The 14,899-nt window shown below is 42.7% G+C and overlaps 1 protein-coding gene across 7 annotated transcripts in view; it reads left to right on the top strand.

Moving 5' to 3' along the window:
- The window catches only part of LOC147445236 (putative phospholipid-transporting ATPase 8), a 119,354-nt gene extending 105,678 nt beyond the window's left edge, over positions 1–13,676 (top strand). For 6 of the 7 annotated variants that reach the window (XM_086524793.1, XM_086524790.1, XM_086524792.1 and 3 more), the window contains 4 exons: positions 7,858–7,983; positions 8,078–8,176; positions 8,263–8,454; positions 8,550–9,596. In XM_086524793.1, coding sequence (XP_086380919.1) covers positions 7,858–7,983; positions 8,078–8,176; positions 8,263–8,454; positions 8,550–9,245 — 1,113 coding nt within the window. In that variant the 3' untranslated portion in view covers positions 9,246–9,596. Of the gene's footprint in view, positions 1–7,857; positions 7,984–8,077; positions 8,177–8,262; positions 8,455–8,549; positions 9,597–13,435 lie in introns of those variants that run through there. The other variant, XM_086524796.1, reaches the window with a different exon arrangement.
- The last annotated feature ends 1,223 nt before the right edge of the window (positions 13,677–14,899 follow it).

Here is a 14,899-nt window from a genome sequence, read left to right on the forward strand (position 1 = left end):
ACTAAACTTTTGCAAAAATGCTGATCTTTCTTTATCTAACACAGATAAATTTGACTGATCACTATCTGAGACATCACGTACAAAAATCAAGTACACAGAAAGATGATTTTTTATTATAGAAGTGATAGCAAAAGCAGATACAATAGGGACTGACTCTCCTTTTAGCTTTACATCCAAGATGTGAGTTTTGCCCCTATGGTGATCTTTTTGTTGTAGGCATCCAAGACTCCATGTAGTCGGAACATGCACGGGATCCCCAACAAGGCGTCACATCCTTCCAACGGCATGATGTAGAACTCTTCTGTGTCCACATACGACTTTATATGCAGACACAACTTTCCAATAATGAAAGTAACACATTCTGAGTGGCCAGGACATGCCAACCTTGCCTCTGCTGTGTACCCCATCTCTTCAGCTCTGATGCCCAGCTTCATAACTAACTCTGGTGAGATAAAGTTGGCTTTGGCACCTGGATTAAAGAAGATGAGTGCTGTGTGATTCCTAACTTTACCCCATGTCCTTTATAACTCAATGGCATCTGTACTGGGCCTGTCACCCACCATGTCTGGCACCAAACCTGCCGTGGGTTTAGGCCTCTTGCCTTTCTAGTCTTCTTTATCTTCTGAGTCAGCTGGTCTTTTCCTTTGTGGACAATTGGTAGCAAAGTGACCAGACTGCTCGCAAATAAAGCATTTATTTTCAGCCATTAGGACCTTCTTTTCCTCGAGCGACTTGCGCACAAAAGGCTTCCTTTTCTGTTTCTTTGCCTGTGCTCCAGAAGTCCAAGCTGAATCCTTGTCTTTGGTGGCCTTTTCTGACCCCTGTGACGCATCAGGAGCCGTTTTCACAAAGGGCTTCTTCACTGAATTTTTCTTTTGTTGCCCTCTTTTCTCGTTGCTCAGAAACCCATTGTCCTCTCCTTTCAACAAGGCAAGACCAGTGTTCGCAACTGCCATAAGCTGAGTGAGGGTAGCCACTCTGTTCTTGGTACAGTAATCGCGAAGCCCTTTAGGCAGCCCACAACAATACTTCTCTATCTGCTCTGTCAGTGGCACAAATCTGTAGGAGGTCACTGAGAGTAGCGCTTTACAAAACCTCCGATTGTACTCCAGCAAGATCTTGCATGAAGTTGAAGTAAGTGGTGCCAATCTATCATGAAGTCGGCTTCAAATTCATTTGACAGCCAAGCAGATACAAACATTTGCTTGAAGTAAACCCAAGTGGCGGGTGCTTGCCCTTGCATTAACAATGTCGTCCACCATCCAATTTTGGCCGGGTCCATTTGTACTCCTGCTGTGCTGAGACGATGAAATGTATATCCGGTAAGAAAAACTCGCTCTTTTTGGCATTGATAACCAATCTATGCTTGCGCAATGCCTGAAAGACCTATAGCAGATGGTGTTGGTGCTCTGATTCATTCCTGGAGAAAACTATAATGTCGTCAAAGAAAGTGCGGACAAAAGACCGTTACTCTCGGAAAATCCTATCCATCATTCGATTAAATGTTGCTAGAGCATATGTGAGGCCAAAAGGCATCACCGTATAAACCAAAACTTGTCCGAAAATCTGTCTTGTAGATATCTCCCCGAGCGATTTTGATCTGATGATATTTGCTTTTCAAATCAATCTTGCTGAAACAAGAGGATCCCTGAAGTCTGGTAAGAATATCATTGATCCTTGGAATAGGGAATTTGTTCTTGATGGTGATTTTATTGAGAGCTCTAGAATCAATGCACATTCTCCAAGATCCATCTTTCTTTAGTACCAAAAAAACTGGAGAACAATAAGGTGATATACTAGGTTGGATGAGACCCTTTTCTAGAAGTTCTTTCACTTGGTTCATGATTTCTTTTCTAGAGGTGGAGGTAACTCGCCTCGTAGGCCTTCAAAGAAACAGTCAGCATGTGTGCGCATAAATTCTTGTCGTTCTTTATCCAATTCAAACATATTGGTTCTTTGTTCATCATTCGACTCTTTCAAGTAGATCGAGTAAACAAAAAGACTGGATGTCATTAATTTCAAAATTGCCGAAGCCGATATAATAGGGACGGACTTGCCCTTCAATTTTACATTCAAGTACAATTTTCATGCCCTTCTCATTCGTCAAAGTCGCTTTCTTGGCCAGATAGTCAACCACGGCGTTGTTCTTGTGGTACCAAGGGATTCGTAGGAGGACGTCACACCCTTCCAAAGGCATATGTAAAAGTCCTCGCACCCTAAATACCCTTGACACTGCAAACGGAGTTTGCCAATGACAGGTGTAATGGCAACATCCCGTCTGGGCGCCGCTAGAACTGCCTCCGCGTGTGGCCGCATCTTGTCGGACGTAATTCCAAGTCGAGCCGCCAATTAGGTGAAATGAAGTTGGCCTGGGCTCCTCCATCAAAGAAGACGAGGGCTTCCTCATCTTTTACTTTTCCCCATGTGCGACAAAGTTCTTTGCTTTCGTCCATTGACTCGTGTGGGTCCCCATACAATCTGATACCAGTCCTGCTTTCATCTTGCCTTTTCTGCCACGTTCTTCTGCTGCTCTAGAGCTCTCTGGCCTATCTTGTGATTGTCCTTGCTTTGCCTTTTCAGGACACCTCGCAGAGATGTATCCTTGTTTTCCGCAGTCAAAACTCTTTCCCTCTTTGAGATATTCAGTTCTCTGCTCCTCGGTCAATCGGGGTAGTGCATCCTTCTTTTTCTGGAACTTTCTCTTTCTTCATTTTCATTTGTCGAACTTTGTCCGGTCCTTGGTGTCGAAACTTCATCAGCGGGGTAAGTCAAGTTACCCGAATGTATAGAGAATTCCCACTTAGCATGTCCCAACAGTTGTTGTATGGACTCGGACTTCTGCTCAAGGCAGTATCTCTTTGGGAAGTCCACAACAAAACGACTCGATTTGCTCCTTGAAAGTGACCTTCTTAAAAGAAGAGGTCGGTAGAAAAGCATCCCGAAATCTTTCACAATAAGCATCCAAATTGTTAGCCTTGGTCATCCGAAGATGGTTCTAAGCGGTCCTCACGTCTCGTTCGTACTCCTGAGTCAACCAAGAAGAAATAAAGAGCCGTTTGAACTTTAACCACTTAGTCGGGGCTTCTCTCCTCAAAAGGAGAGTGGACCACCACGTTCGTGTGTTTCCTTGCAAGAATGATGTTGCCCTCCTGATCTTGGAGTGCTCTGGGTAGCGCCCTCTAGAGAATGCTATATTCAAACTGTTGAATAAAATCTAAAGCCTTGGGAACATCTCGGAATCTGGAAAAGGATTAAAACTTTATTGATCGTCCACCTTAAACTCCTTGGTCTTTTTGCCCTTGTCTTCGAGAAAATGAGACTAGTTGGCTCTATAAAAGTGTCTCTTCTTTGCATAAAACATGTGATCATCGGAGTCCGAACTGTCAAAGGAAGATGAATCCTTAGTAGAACTGTCGGGTTGGGATCTGCTCTTCTTTTCTTTCTTCTTGTTTTTTTCCAAAACTTTGATTCTTGCTTCGCTTCTTACCCTTTTTGTCCTCCTCGCTCGAATGGGAAGAGAAAGAGCTATCCGAATTGTCAGAAGAAGAACTGGGTAGTCCTTCAAAACGTATATGCTTCTTCTGTTTTCCTGCATTTGCAAAAGAAAATTGACGGCCCAGGTAACCGGGGTAGTCAGTCCCCTTGTTGCGCTTCTTCAGACGGCTTCTTCGCTTCTAAAAGTTGATTGATTTGTTTCTCGACGACGTCATTAAGTTCTTCTTTAGTAAACATCCTTGGAGTAGGAGGTTGCTTGAGGGAAGAATATGGGTGACTAAATGGCTTTCTGCCAATGAGTCTTCACTTCATCCATCGGGTGTCGGGTCAAAAATTTGGCATACTGTGGATCCTTTGCAAATTGGAGCATCTGCTTTGCGCATTCATCAACCTGCTGTTGGCGTTGCATCTTCATAAGTTGGTACTCCGTAGGCCGAGGTGGCCCATACTCGTGCTCTGCTAATCCACTCGAATTTCCCATATTGCCTCCCATTCCCGAGGTGGCAAGAGGAGTCGTCTGATTCTTGCCTGAATCCATGTGTGTCGCGAGAAAAGGGATCGGATTTCCTGGTAGAAGAGAAATCGACTGAGTTCTTATACCACTGAAACAAACTTGGACACCCCAAGTCTGGAGTCTATCGCGACACGAGAGAGATTTACTTGAAACACTTCACAAAAATAAATCACAGCTCATTTCTGTTGACACTGTCTGACGTAGTTCCGTGCCTAGAGAGATTGGCCCCAAAGACGCCAAGCCCCTTTCGGTATTTCTTTTTGTATTAACAATTGAGCAAGTACAGGTGCCTTGGACTCTCCTCTGTCCACCGGCTCGTCAGCTCTGAATGAACCAGAGAGAGCCCTAGGGTCATTTTTAAAGGCCCTTGGCCTTGGAAAAGTAGTTAACATGAAAAGCTTCAGTTCCAAAAGCATCTGGTGCCAAACGCTAGCATCGAAAACAGCCAGCACGATTTTTGGAATTCCGTATAGCATGCCACATCAGTAGTGCAATTCATGGCATCCGTACAGCCAGCCACGTCAATAGCTTCTACGCGTTATTTTATGTCTTTGTGTCCCTTTGGTCCCGTCGGCAGTTGCCCATAAGTTGGAACAACTTATAATTGGAAGTCTTTATTTTAATGTCCATAGGTCATGCCACATCATCAGCTTGTGACAGCAAACCATGGATCTCATGTAGCACAGGAGAAGGGTATGGCTCCTAAAAAAGGTGTCCCAACCTAGAGGGATGATGGATTCAATACGGATGGAGGTTGGAGGTGTGAAGTTTTTTGCATCTGTCCTAGTGCTGGATGTGGGCAATGCATATAGTATGTTGTTGGGCAGGCCATGCCTCAAAGCAATGAGGGCCTTACATGACTGATAGACTATTGAGATTACTCTGCAAATAGGAAATATGGGTATGGTGGTGGCAACAAACTCAGTTGGGTTGCCAAGCCAGCCACGTCAATAGCTTCTACGCATTATTTTATGTCTTTGTGTCCCTTTGGTCCCGTCGGCAGTTGCCCATAAGTTGGAACAACTTATAATTGGAAGTCTTTATTTTAATGTCCACAGGTCATGCCACGCCATCAGTTTGTGACAGCAAACCATGGATCTCATGTAGCATAGGAGAAGGGTATGGCTCCTAAAAAAGGTGTCCCAACCTAGAGGGATGATGGATTCAATACGGATGGAGGTTGGAGGTGTGAAGTTTTTTGCATCTGTCCTAGTGCTGGATGTGGGCAATGCATATAGTATGTTGTTGGGCAGGCCATGCCTCAAAGCAATGAGGGCCTTACATGACTGATAGACTATTGAGATTACTCTGCAAATAGGAAACAAGGGTATGGTGGTGGCAACAAACTCAGTTGGGTTGCCAAGCACACTAAGGCCTTAGGAAATGTACCCCATCAAATCTACAAAGTAGGTACTTAGGGAATTGAAGGCGTTGAACATCATTCTGATCATAAACCTAGGGGAAAATCCCTCCCACAAAGAAAATGTGCCATGGCCACCCAAGGAAGGGAGAGGATGACAATTGCCTCAGAAAGTTTCACGGCAAGAGGCACACAATTACGGGAAGAAAGCCGAGAGCGTATTTTAATGGTCTTCTTCGGGTTCACCCAAGGAGATCCCTCCCCCAAATCCACATTCTTTCCCTTGTTCCTGGTTTCATGCGCAATTGCAAGCTTTTCCTTGCTCGGAGTATTTGGGGAAGTAGCAGATTTGACTTTGTCTTTATCCAGAGGTGGAGTATCAGTTACAGTAGAGGCCCAATAGAGGTTGACCAAGGGTTTGAGACCTCTTTCTCATTGGAAACAGCGAGTTGAGGAATAGCTGAAAGAGGAGGTTTCAAATTAGGTTTAGAACATTTAGATTGCATTGGTCCGGATTTCCCACAACCAAAGCATGAATTTGCAAGTTGCCCCCATTTGAGCTTGAAGGGGCATTTTTTAATGAGAGGATCCCTTGAGTTGAGAGTAATGCTCTCTGGGGTGGGAACATCGGTGTTCCAAAGCACACAAAACGGTTTGTATGGGCATCAAGTTTGGGAGGACATATCACTTTCCCCAAGTGAGAAGATTGCATAGGAAGAAAGTGTCGCCAAGTGCGTGGAAAGTCAACTATTTCCACCCATACTAGGCACTTGTGGCGGATGAGGCTTTGGTAGTCTTGGTAAGAATGTAGCGCAAGACGTGTGTCATCTGAGTACCAAAAAACAATGGTGATAATTCAAGCAGTCCATGAGAGCTTGAGCTGGAATTGAGCACCTCAGTTGTGGGTTCGTGGCCTTCCCAGGCATTCCCCACATCCTCAAAATCCTCCAATAAGCAAGCTCTGATTGCCCCCATTTCCAAAGACTCTGCAGTTATCTGTTTCCTGCATTTGTAAGAGCAGATGGTATCTGAGGCAGATTCCGTTATATATTGAAGGGAGATGTTGTGAAAACTAAGCACACTGATTTGTTGAAGCTTTGGATACACACACTAGCAGAAAATAGAGAATGTACAAAGCAAAGCTATGGCGATGAAAACTGGCTAAAAATTGGTGATTAAAATAGAAAGCGCAAGGCTACAAAGGATAATACAAAATTAAAAAGGCTCGTAAATGAGTGTTGTTGCCACGTCATTAGTTTTGTATGCCAGTTTTCTGGGGGTGTGGGTGCTTTATTTTAATGCCTTTAGGTGACTTGGGTTCCATCGGACGGGGTCTTGGTGGGAACTCCTCTTAAAAATTAGGCCACTCGGCAAGACTTTGCAAGTTGGTAAAACTTCTTCTGCTGCTTCTAGGGTTTAGGCCCCTTGGCCGGGATGTGCAAGTTGGCTCCATTCTTCAGTGGCTTGACACTTCAACAGTTTCATCCATGGAAGTAAAATGGCCTTTGGGAGGGTATGGGTATCTCGAACAAGAACACGTACAAGGATATGTCTGTTGCCTAAACTATCGTGCGAGGTGTCTCCAAGACAGTCCCAATCTTGGAGCCTATCCTGGAAAGTAACGAGAGGTACTCTCTCCTCAGGCCAAAGAAGTAGACCGGAATGGGCAAATCTACCTCCTTGACAAGAGCATTGGTAGCCGGATTGAAGCCATGGCACCAGTGTCGAAATGAGCTTCGGCTGCTCGGATGGCCAGGGGGCTCATCGCAATGACCTTCATTGGACGCCATCTCGATAATAGTTGCGCCCCAGAAGCTGAACATCGATGATCTTTCCCACCTCTGCTAAAAGGTGAGTCAAGAGGAGATCACGCACCTCCCTTTGCTAGGTTGGGTGCCGATGATCTTGCAGGTGGCTTGAAGGCACGCCACCTCTGCCTCTAAGCTCGCTTGCTCTGTCTGCGAAAGAGCAAGTCGGATGGTGGCTTCCGCGGAATCGGGCAAGGGGGCTTCAATCGAGTCCCTCTATGGCAGAGCAGAATTTTCCATTTCTGTCTGCTGCTATGACAGAGAACGAAGTTGGAGCAAAGGCAAGGCAAAAGTGGTGAAGGCGAAGTCGAAATTGAAAACACTGGCCACAGGGAACAGGAGCAAGGAAACGGGGGAGGGGCGGGAGTGGGGTGGGGTTTGGGGGGGGCAGCGAGCAGTCCTCTCTTTGTCTGGCAGGCCTCCTCACATGAAACACATTCATCTTGTGTAATTCATATTCTCTCTGTGTTTCTCAAACACTTAACCTGGCTATTTAGTGGGCTGAAGACCTCTGAGCATCCATATTACATGAGATGCATCCGTCCATAGCTGCGAGAAGACTTCTTTTAATTTGTAGGATTCAAGTGCTCTCATCTTTCACCAAGATATTTAATGTGAGTGTCAAAAATACAATGTGCTCTTGGTTTTGAGAGCAAGCTCACAGTTTGACGCTATCCCAGATAACCAAGTTGGTAAAAGAAAGCACAAGGACGATAACTTTGGGAGTTGGGGATGGAGCAAATGATGTTGGCATGATACAAGAGGCACATGTTGGTGTGGGCATTAGCGGAGTTGAGGGCATGCAGGTGAGCTCAAGAGCAGGTTTTGAACATGCTTAAATCTGTTGCTTACAAATCAGACTCTTATGTGTGCCTAGCCTTTTCTATTTGGAGCATGCAGGCAACAATGGCAAGTGATTTTTCTGTGGCACAATTTTGCTACTTGGAGCGACTCTTGCTAGTACATGGCAGCTGGTGCTACAAACGGATTGCACTAATGGTAACTGAATATATTATTGCTGCTCAGGGCTAGTTGCAGACACATATTCTCATGGCTAGTCATTTATTTCTTCCTGTGTGGTCCAGATTTGCTACTTCTTCTACAAGAATATACACTTTGGCTTTACCATCTTTTACTATGAAGTCTATGCAGCTTTCTCAGGACAAGCAGCATACAACGACTGGTACATGTCCCTTTTCAATGTGTTCTTTACATCCCTACCGGTAATTGCATTAGGTGTGCTTGAGCAGGATGTTGTGGCAAGGCTAAAGCTACAGGTAATCATTGCTTTGCTCTATCTTTATGCTTCAGTCAGCCTCTAGAATGTATTTAATGGATGAGATGGATCAAAGTCTATTTGATTGGGCTGCAGTTTCCACATTTATATCAGCAAGGGATAAAGAATTTGCATTTTGGCTGGGTTCGAATTCTTGGTTGGATGGCAAATGGATTGGCAAGCTCACTTGTTGTCTTTTATTTTACTGTAAACGTTCTAAAGCACCAGGCATTTCGAAAAGGAGGCCAAGTAACAGGGCTTGCAGTATTGGGAACTACATTATATACATGTGTTGTGTGGACCATCAACTGCCAGCTTGTCGTATTTACCAAACACTTCACTTGGGTACAGCATGCTTGCATTTGGGGCAGCATTCTTTCTTGGTACATTTTCTTGATTGCCTATGGCTTTTTCCCTCCTACCATCTCCACAACAGCATACAAAATTTTCATTGAGGTGTGTGCTCCATCACCATTGTATTGGCTCACTATCCTCCTGGTCTGTACAGCAGCACTCATTCCCTCTTTCGTGTATAAAGCCTTCCAAAATACATTCTGCCCCATAGATGATCAGATCATTCAGGAATTCTCTCATATGAGAAAGGATAGAGACTCAACATGGTTGACTGGGGTTATGGAGAATAGGACCTTCCCAGTGAATGTAGGTATTACGGCCAAAGCTCATCAGAAGGGTCATTCACATGAAAAGAAAGGGAAGAAGGCATCTCAAACCAGGCTCGCAGGATCGAGCAAGAGAGTGTCTCCGGTCTCATCGCATCAGTTCGAGCCTTAAGATAGCGGTGATAGCGGTAAAGCCTTGCATCTCGTAATTAATTCTTTTGGGGGGATCTGCATGCAGCATGGCCATGTGAGGTGATACAAAATGGAACCACCATTCTGAAGACCTTCGTGACTGGCAGGGCCTTTTGCAAGGGGTGGGGTTGTCGCCTGCCTAGCCTAGCCCAGCCCTTTACATCAATCATTTTCTCGAACTGGTTACAAGCTCCATTACTCCGTCAGCGATCTCTTTGGCACGATGCTGCTCTGCGGGCATTCATTTTTGTTGTTCTATGTATGAACTTGACGATCACAGTTTGTGGTAGAGGTTCCGCTTCCGCCGATTTTTTAATATTTTGGAACCGGCCGTGAGTCTCCATTTCTTTTTCATACAGCACTGCACGTTTTTTCCTTTTTTTTTTTGGGGGGGGGGTCTAGCTGGGAGTAAAAGTCAGGTCAAATGAGTTAGAAAAGAGCACATCTAAATTTGTATAAGAATGCAAATGTATATTTGCACATTCTAACTCATTCACATTCTTATACAAAGGACAAGAAATGACACTTTTTAAGTCTTATACAAATGTATATTTGCACATTCTAACTCATTCACAGTCTTATAGAAAGGACAAGAAATGACACTTTTTAGAAGGCAAGGACAAATTTAGATGTGCTCTTTTCTAACTCATTTGCATTCTACCGTTGGTAACTAATGTGCAACTTGCAAGGGCATACATACAAAAGTTGACCATCACTAGTCAGGCATCCTGACTAGGCTCTCTTAACAAAAGCGGATACCCCACCGTTTACCTTTGACCATCCATGCCTAGGTCACTCATCCAAGGATAACAATACAAAGACACAAGCTTGCTTGATCACTAAAGAATTAATCGTGTTGGAATGCATGTACTTTTATGCCTGTGTGGAAAAACTTTCCTCAATCAAAGAGAGTGCCCTCATCTACTACAGACGACCACCTTGTTGAATGTTGAATTGACACAACCACAAATTAGTAAGCCCAATTCAACACTCAACAAGGTGGTCGTCTGTAGTGTTGAATTGGGCTTACTAATTTGTGGTTGTGTCAATTCAACATTCAACAAGGTGGTCGTCTGTAGTAGATGAGGGCACTCTCTTTGATTGAGGAAAGTTTTTCCACACAGGCATAAAAGTACATGCATTCCAACACGATTAATTCTTTAGTGATCAAGCAAGCTTGTGTCTTTGTATTGTTATCCTTGGATGAGTGACCTAGGCATGGATGGTCAAAGGTAAACGGTGGGGTATCCGCTTTTGTTAAGAGAGCCTAGTCAGGATGCCTGACTAGTGATGGTCAACTTTTGTATGTATGCCCTTGCAAGTTGCACATTAGTTACCAACGGTAGACCAAGACATTCAATATCTTTGAAGAAAGATGCAAGTATTTGGTTTTTAAGCTTTGCATGATGATGTTTGAGGTGATTTTTAGCAAGTGCTACAAGGTAAAAGAACCATTATTTTCATCATATAAATGTCCAAAATCTGACAACATATGATTATCTTAAAGAAATAGTTTCTTGAGGATTAATATGTATACAAGCAAGTGTTTGTATGTTTGTATATTCTCCAACTGAGAAGTCTTCCAACCCTTGGGTATTTTAACCTTTAAAGATGAAGGTAAAGGCTACCGCCTTTTGCAAGGCCAAGCAAAAGGCTCGTCAAAAATTTGGTTGAATGAAATGTGCCAAAAAATGTATGTAAAGGACAAGGGGGCTTCATGCCAATCAAAGAGGAAATTGTGAAGTCATAAATGAGGCAATTGAAGACAACCATCCACAGAAGAACCTCCCTTAATTTACAGGCACCCCAAGTTCCAACACCTTAATCCCCATTTTCATATCCCTCTTTCATGTGATATGTACATCTTGAGGTGACGATATCTTTTTCAGTAGTTCAGCATGTTGAAGAAGTCCCACTCATGTTAGTATGTTCCTCTTAGCATGGTGCCCATATAGGGGAAGGCCAGCTTTATGTGGGGATCTACAAGCCAATGTTGAAAGAAATTCATGGTTTATACGAATGCAAAAGTGTACAACCTAGGGTAGTAATCATATGCTAGTTCTCATGGTTCTTAATAAATTATACGAGCACTCTTAACTCTTGTTATCTCCATATGGATATTTGTTGGGAGAAATTTGTCATATTTAATATCTAATATAGTTGTTTGCATATCTTCCTTCATTTACATCCACACCCAATGTGCATCTCTATAAAATTTGTGGTGGCAGCAATATTCTTCTTGGAGGTCAACGTGTCTACAACCTTTATATCTTTGAAATGCATGGTGCAATTGGTTCCATGCTTCTCCTTAATGTGTGTGTGTGTGTGTGTGTGTGTGTGTGTGAGAGAGAGAGAGAGAGAGAGAGAGAGAGAGGAGATGCATTACAATGTGCAATTCAATTTTTACCTAGTCTCCTACAACCTTTACTAATTCCTAGAGAAGACCTTGGGAGAGTATAGCAATGGACTTCATTTTTTATCTTCCCAAGACTCGGAGTGGACATGATGGCATTTGGACAGTCATCGACCGAGTCTTACTTTATTCCGATAAAGAAGATAGTTAAAGCCGATTGTTTGGCTAAGTTATCTGTCTTACAGATTTTTAGATTATATGGTATGCCTAAATTTGTAGTATCAGATAATGCATGGTGCAGTTGGTTCCATGCTTCTCCTTAATGTGTGTGTGTGTGTGTGTGTGTGTGTGTGTGTGTGTGTGTGAGAGAGAGAGAGAGAGAGAGAGAGAGAGAGAGAGAGAGAGAGGGGAGATTCATTGAAATGTGCAATTCAATTTCTACCTCGTATCCTACAACCTTTACTAATTCCTAGAAGACCTTGGGAGAGTATAGAAATGGACTTCATTTTTTATCTTCCCATGTCTCGGAGTGGACATGATGGCATTTGGACAGTCATCGACCAAGTCTTACTTTATTCCGATAAAGAAGATAGCTAAAGCTGACCATTTGGCTAAGATATTTATCTTACAGGATTTTAGATTATATGGTATGCCTAAATTTGTAGTATCAGATAGAGATCACCATTTCACGAGTTTGTTTTGGAGGGCAATCTGGGAGAATATAGGCTCACGTCTTAAATTCTTCTCCTCATTTCACTCACAGATAGATAGATAGTCGGAGATAGCCAATTCAATGGTCTTGGACTTGTTAAAGACATACATCTCTAATCAGAAGACTCAATGGGAGAAGTATTTTCCCTTGGTGGAGTGTCCTACAATAACATAGTTCATATGTCTACAAGGAAGACATCCATTTGAGATTATTGAGGGTATCAAGAAGGTTCCACCTATTGTGAGCACCAAAGATAAGACTTTTGAAGTACAATATACACAGGATCTGGACGTTGCTTTTGTCAAGGTACGGGAGGCTTTGGAGAACTCTCAAGCCCATAAGAAGGCAGTAGATAAGCATCGGTGTGACTTGTAGCTGAAGAGAGATGATTGGGTGCTACTACGGTTTGAGAAGTCGTGCCTACGAAAATGGAAGGGTAATGAGAGGCTTTTTCCAAAGCTAAGTATGCGGTACTATGGACGTTTCCAGATCCAAGAAAAGATAAGTGATGTATTCTTCAGACTGAAGTTATTGGATACTTGGAAGATTCACAATGCATTTCATGTGAGTCTATTGAGTACCAAGTATATTGTGAACGAGAATCTCCTCTGTCTCTTCCACTTCGTGCTATTCATCTAACTCCCTAGGGGTCCATTGGCGAAATGAATACAACATTTTGTCTTACTCACCCAAGGGGTGACGTGGATATGATAGTAATATGATTTAGTAGATCAAGATATCTGTGAAAAGATAAGCGGGGTCTCGATTTGATTGCTAAATATATTACAATGTTCGTGATTCTAAGATCTCGACTGGAATAGTTATGTGAATGTTCAATGACTGTCCTCTTTGTGCAAGTGTTGGATATATGTGGTCTAGTACATCAATACTTAGTGTCAATGTCTCTTGAACTAGTTTTTGACTATCGTCTTCGTGCAAGTGTTGGATATATGTGGTCTAGTACATCAATACTTAGTGTCACTGTCTCCTAAACTAGTTCAATGATTGTCGTCTTCATACAAGTGCTGGATATATGTGGTCTAGTACATCAATACTTAGTGTCAGTGTCTCCTGAACTAGTTTTTGTCCTTTGTCTGTTTTGTAGGCGTAATCAGAGGGCGATTACAATTCTTTCAAGAGGGGGATATGTCACAAAGTGATGATGTGGCATGGAGATGGAACACTGTTACAACCATGCGCTCTATACCATTTTGTTTTTTATTTTTTTACAATTGAAGTTCAATTTTGTTAATTATCTCCTCTTTTGACTTCTCTCCATTCAATGTTGTTAGCTCTTGGTTGGGGGCTAACCAAGTGATAGTGAAGATGTCACGGATCGTAAACATTGATTGTGAAACTATAGAGGGGTTTACATTTCTAGTTCAGTGAATCACATTGAAAACTTTTAAAATCTCTTACTCTTTTAAGAGTCAAAAGAGAACATGAATTCATTGCACTAAAGCAAAGACTTTTGATTTCTAGTGTCTAAGAGGGAATGCTCAATCTAGTACTCTTCATTTTTTTCACAATTAAACATTCATCTCCTCCATAGGAAGAAAACTGAGCTTGATTATCATTAGCACATGGTAAAAGATTGATTGTGCTATTTAGAGCAAAAGATTGGAATGTGCTCATCAATCTAACTGATAGATTTGTAGACAAGTAATAAAAAAAGCTTGAAACATCCTTAGAATTGTCCACTAATATTGAAGAATCATTCTATACATCTTAGGGTGGATGTACATTAGTACCACGTGAAATAAGGGATTCAAAAAGTTTATCATTTCTTGGGAGGAATATATTCAAACCAAAAGAAGATCAACCAAAAGATTCTTTGCACATGTGTGAAATCCTCGGCTATCAAGCCATCATGGTCATATGCTCTCCTACTCTTCATCCTATCAATGGCTTTCTTTACCATCTCCGCAGCAAGAAATCACAAGAGACCTACAACTCATCATTGGAAGACAGTCGACACTGCGACCAACACATAGGTCAAAACCCTAAAAACAATGAAAGAGAGAGAGCTTCAAACCCATGATGTGGGGGGGGGGGGGGGGGGGAGAGAGAGAGAGAGAGAGAGCTATGGGACCATATTGAAGATGGCAGCCTACTGGAATTATAATGGATTTTATAGGTTGGAGATGGACGCCTTTGAGGATAGCTTTTAGGACATGGACATTATATTCTTCTTAGAGGCTCACACATGTGACGGGATATAGATGGAAGACAGCTTGTCGAACTAACACAAGATCTGAGCATGGAAGAAAAGGATCGAGGGGAGTAGAAATATTATTTAAAGAGGAGCTACAACCACTTCTACACATTGTACGAAGAGATGATCATGCTAGATACATGTGGGTGAGGTTGAGGGCTGACACACGCCAATTTTTATACTTTGTGTATGCTACTTTCCCCAAGTACCATAATGTCTATGCTGGGCCTAGAAGCCAGTCACCTTTCTCTATCCTAGAAAATGACTTATGGGAGTTTTCCAACGATGGTGACATCAACCTCCTGGGGGACTTCAATGCCCGAACGGGCAATGCTCATACAGTCTTTTATGACA

The sequence above is a fragment of the Adiantum capillus-veneris genome, chromosome 12 (assembly GCF_014529385.1).
Source record: "Adiantum capillus-veneris isolate H3 chromosome 12, ASM1452938v2, whole genome shotgun sequence".
Lineage (NCBI taxonomy): Eukaryota > Viridiplantae > Streptophyta > Polypodiopsida > Polypodiales > Pteridaceae > Adiantum > Adiantum capillus-veneris.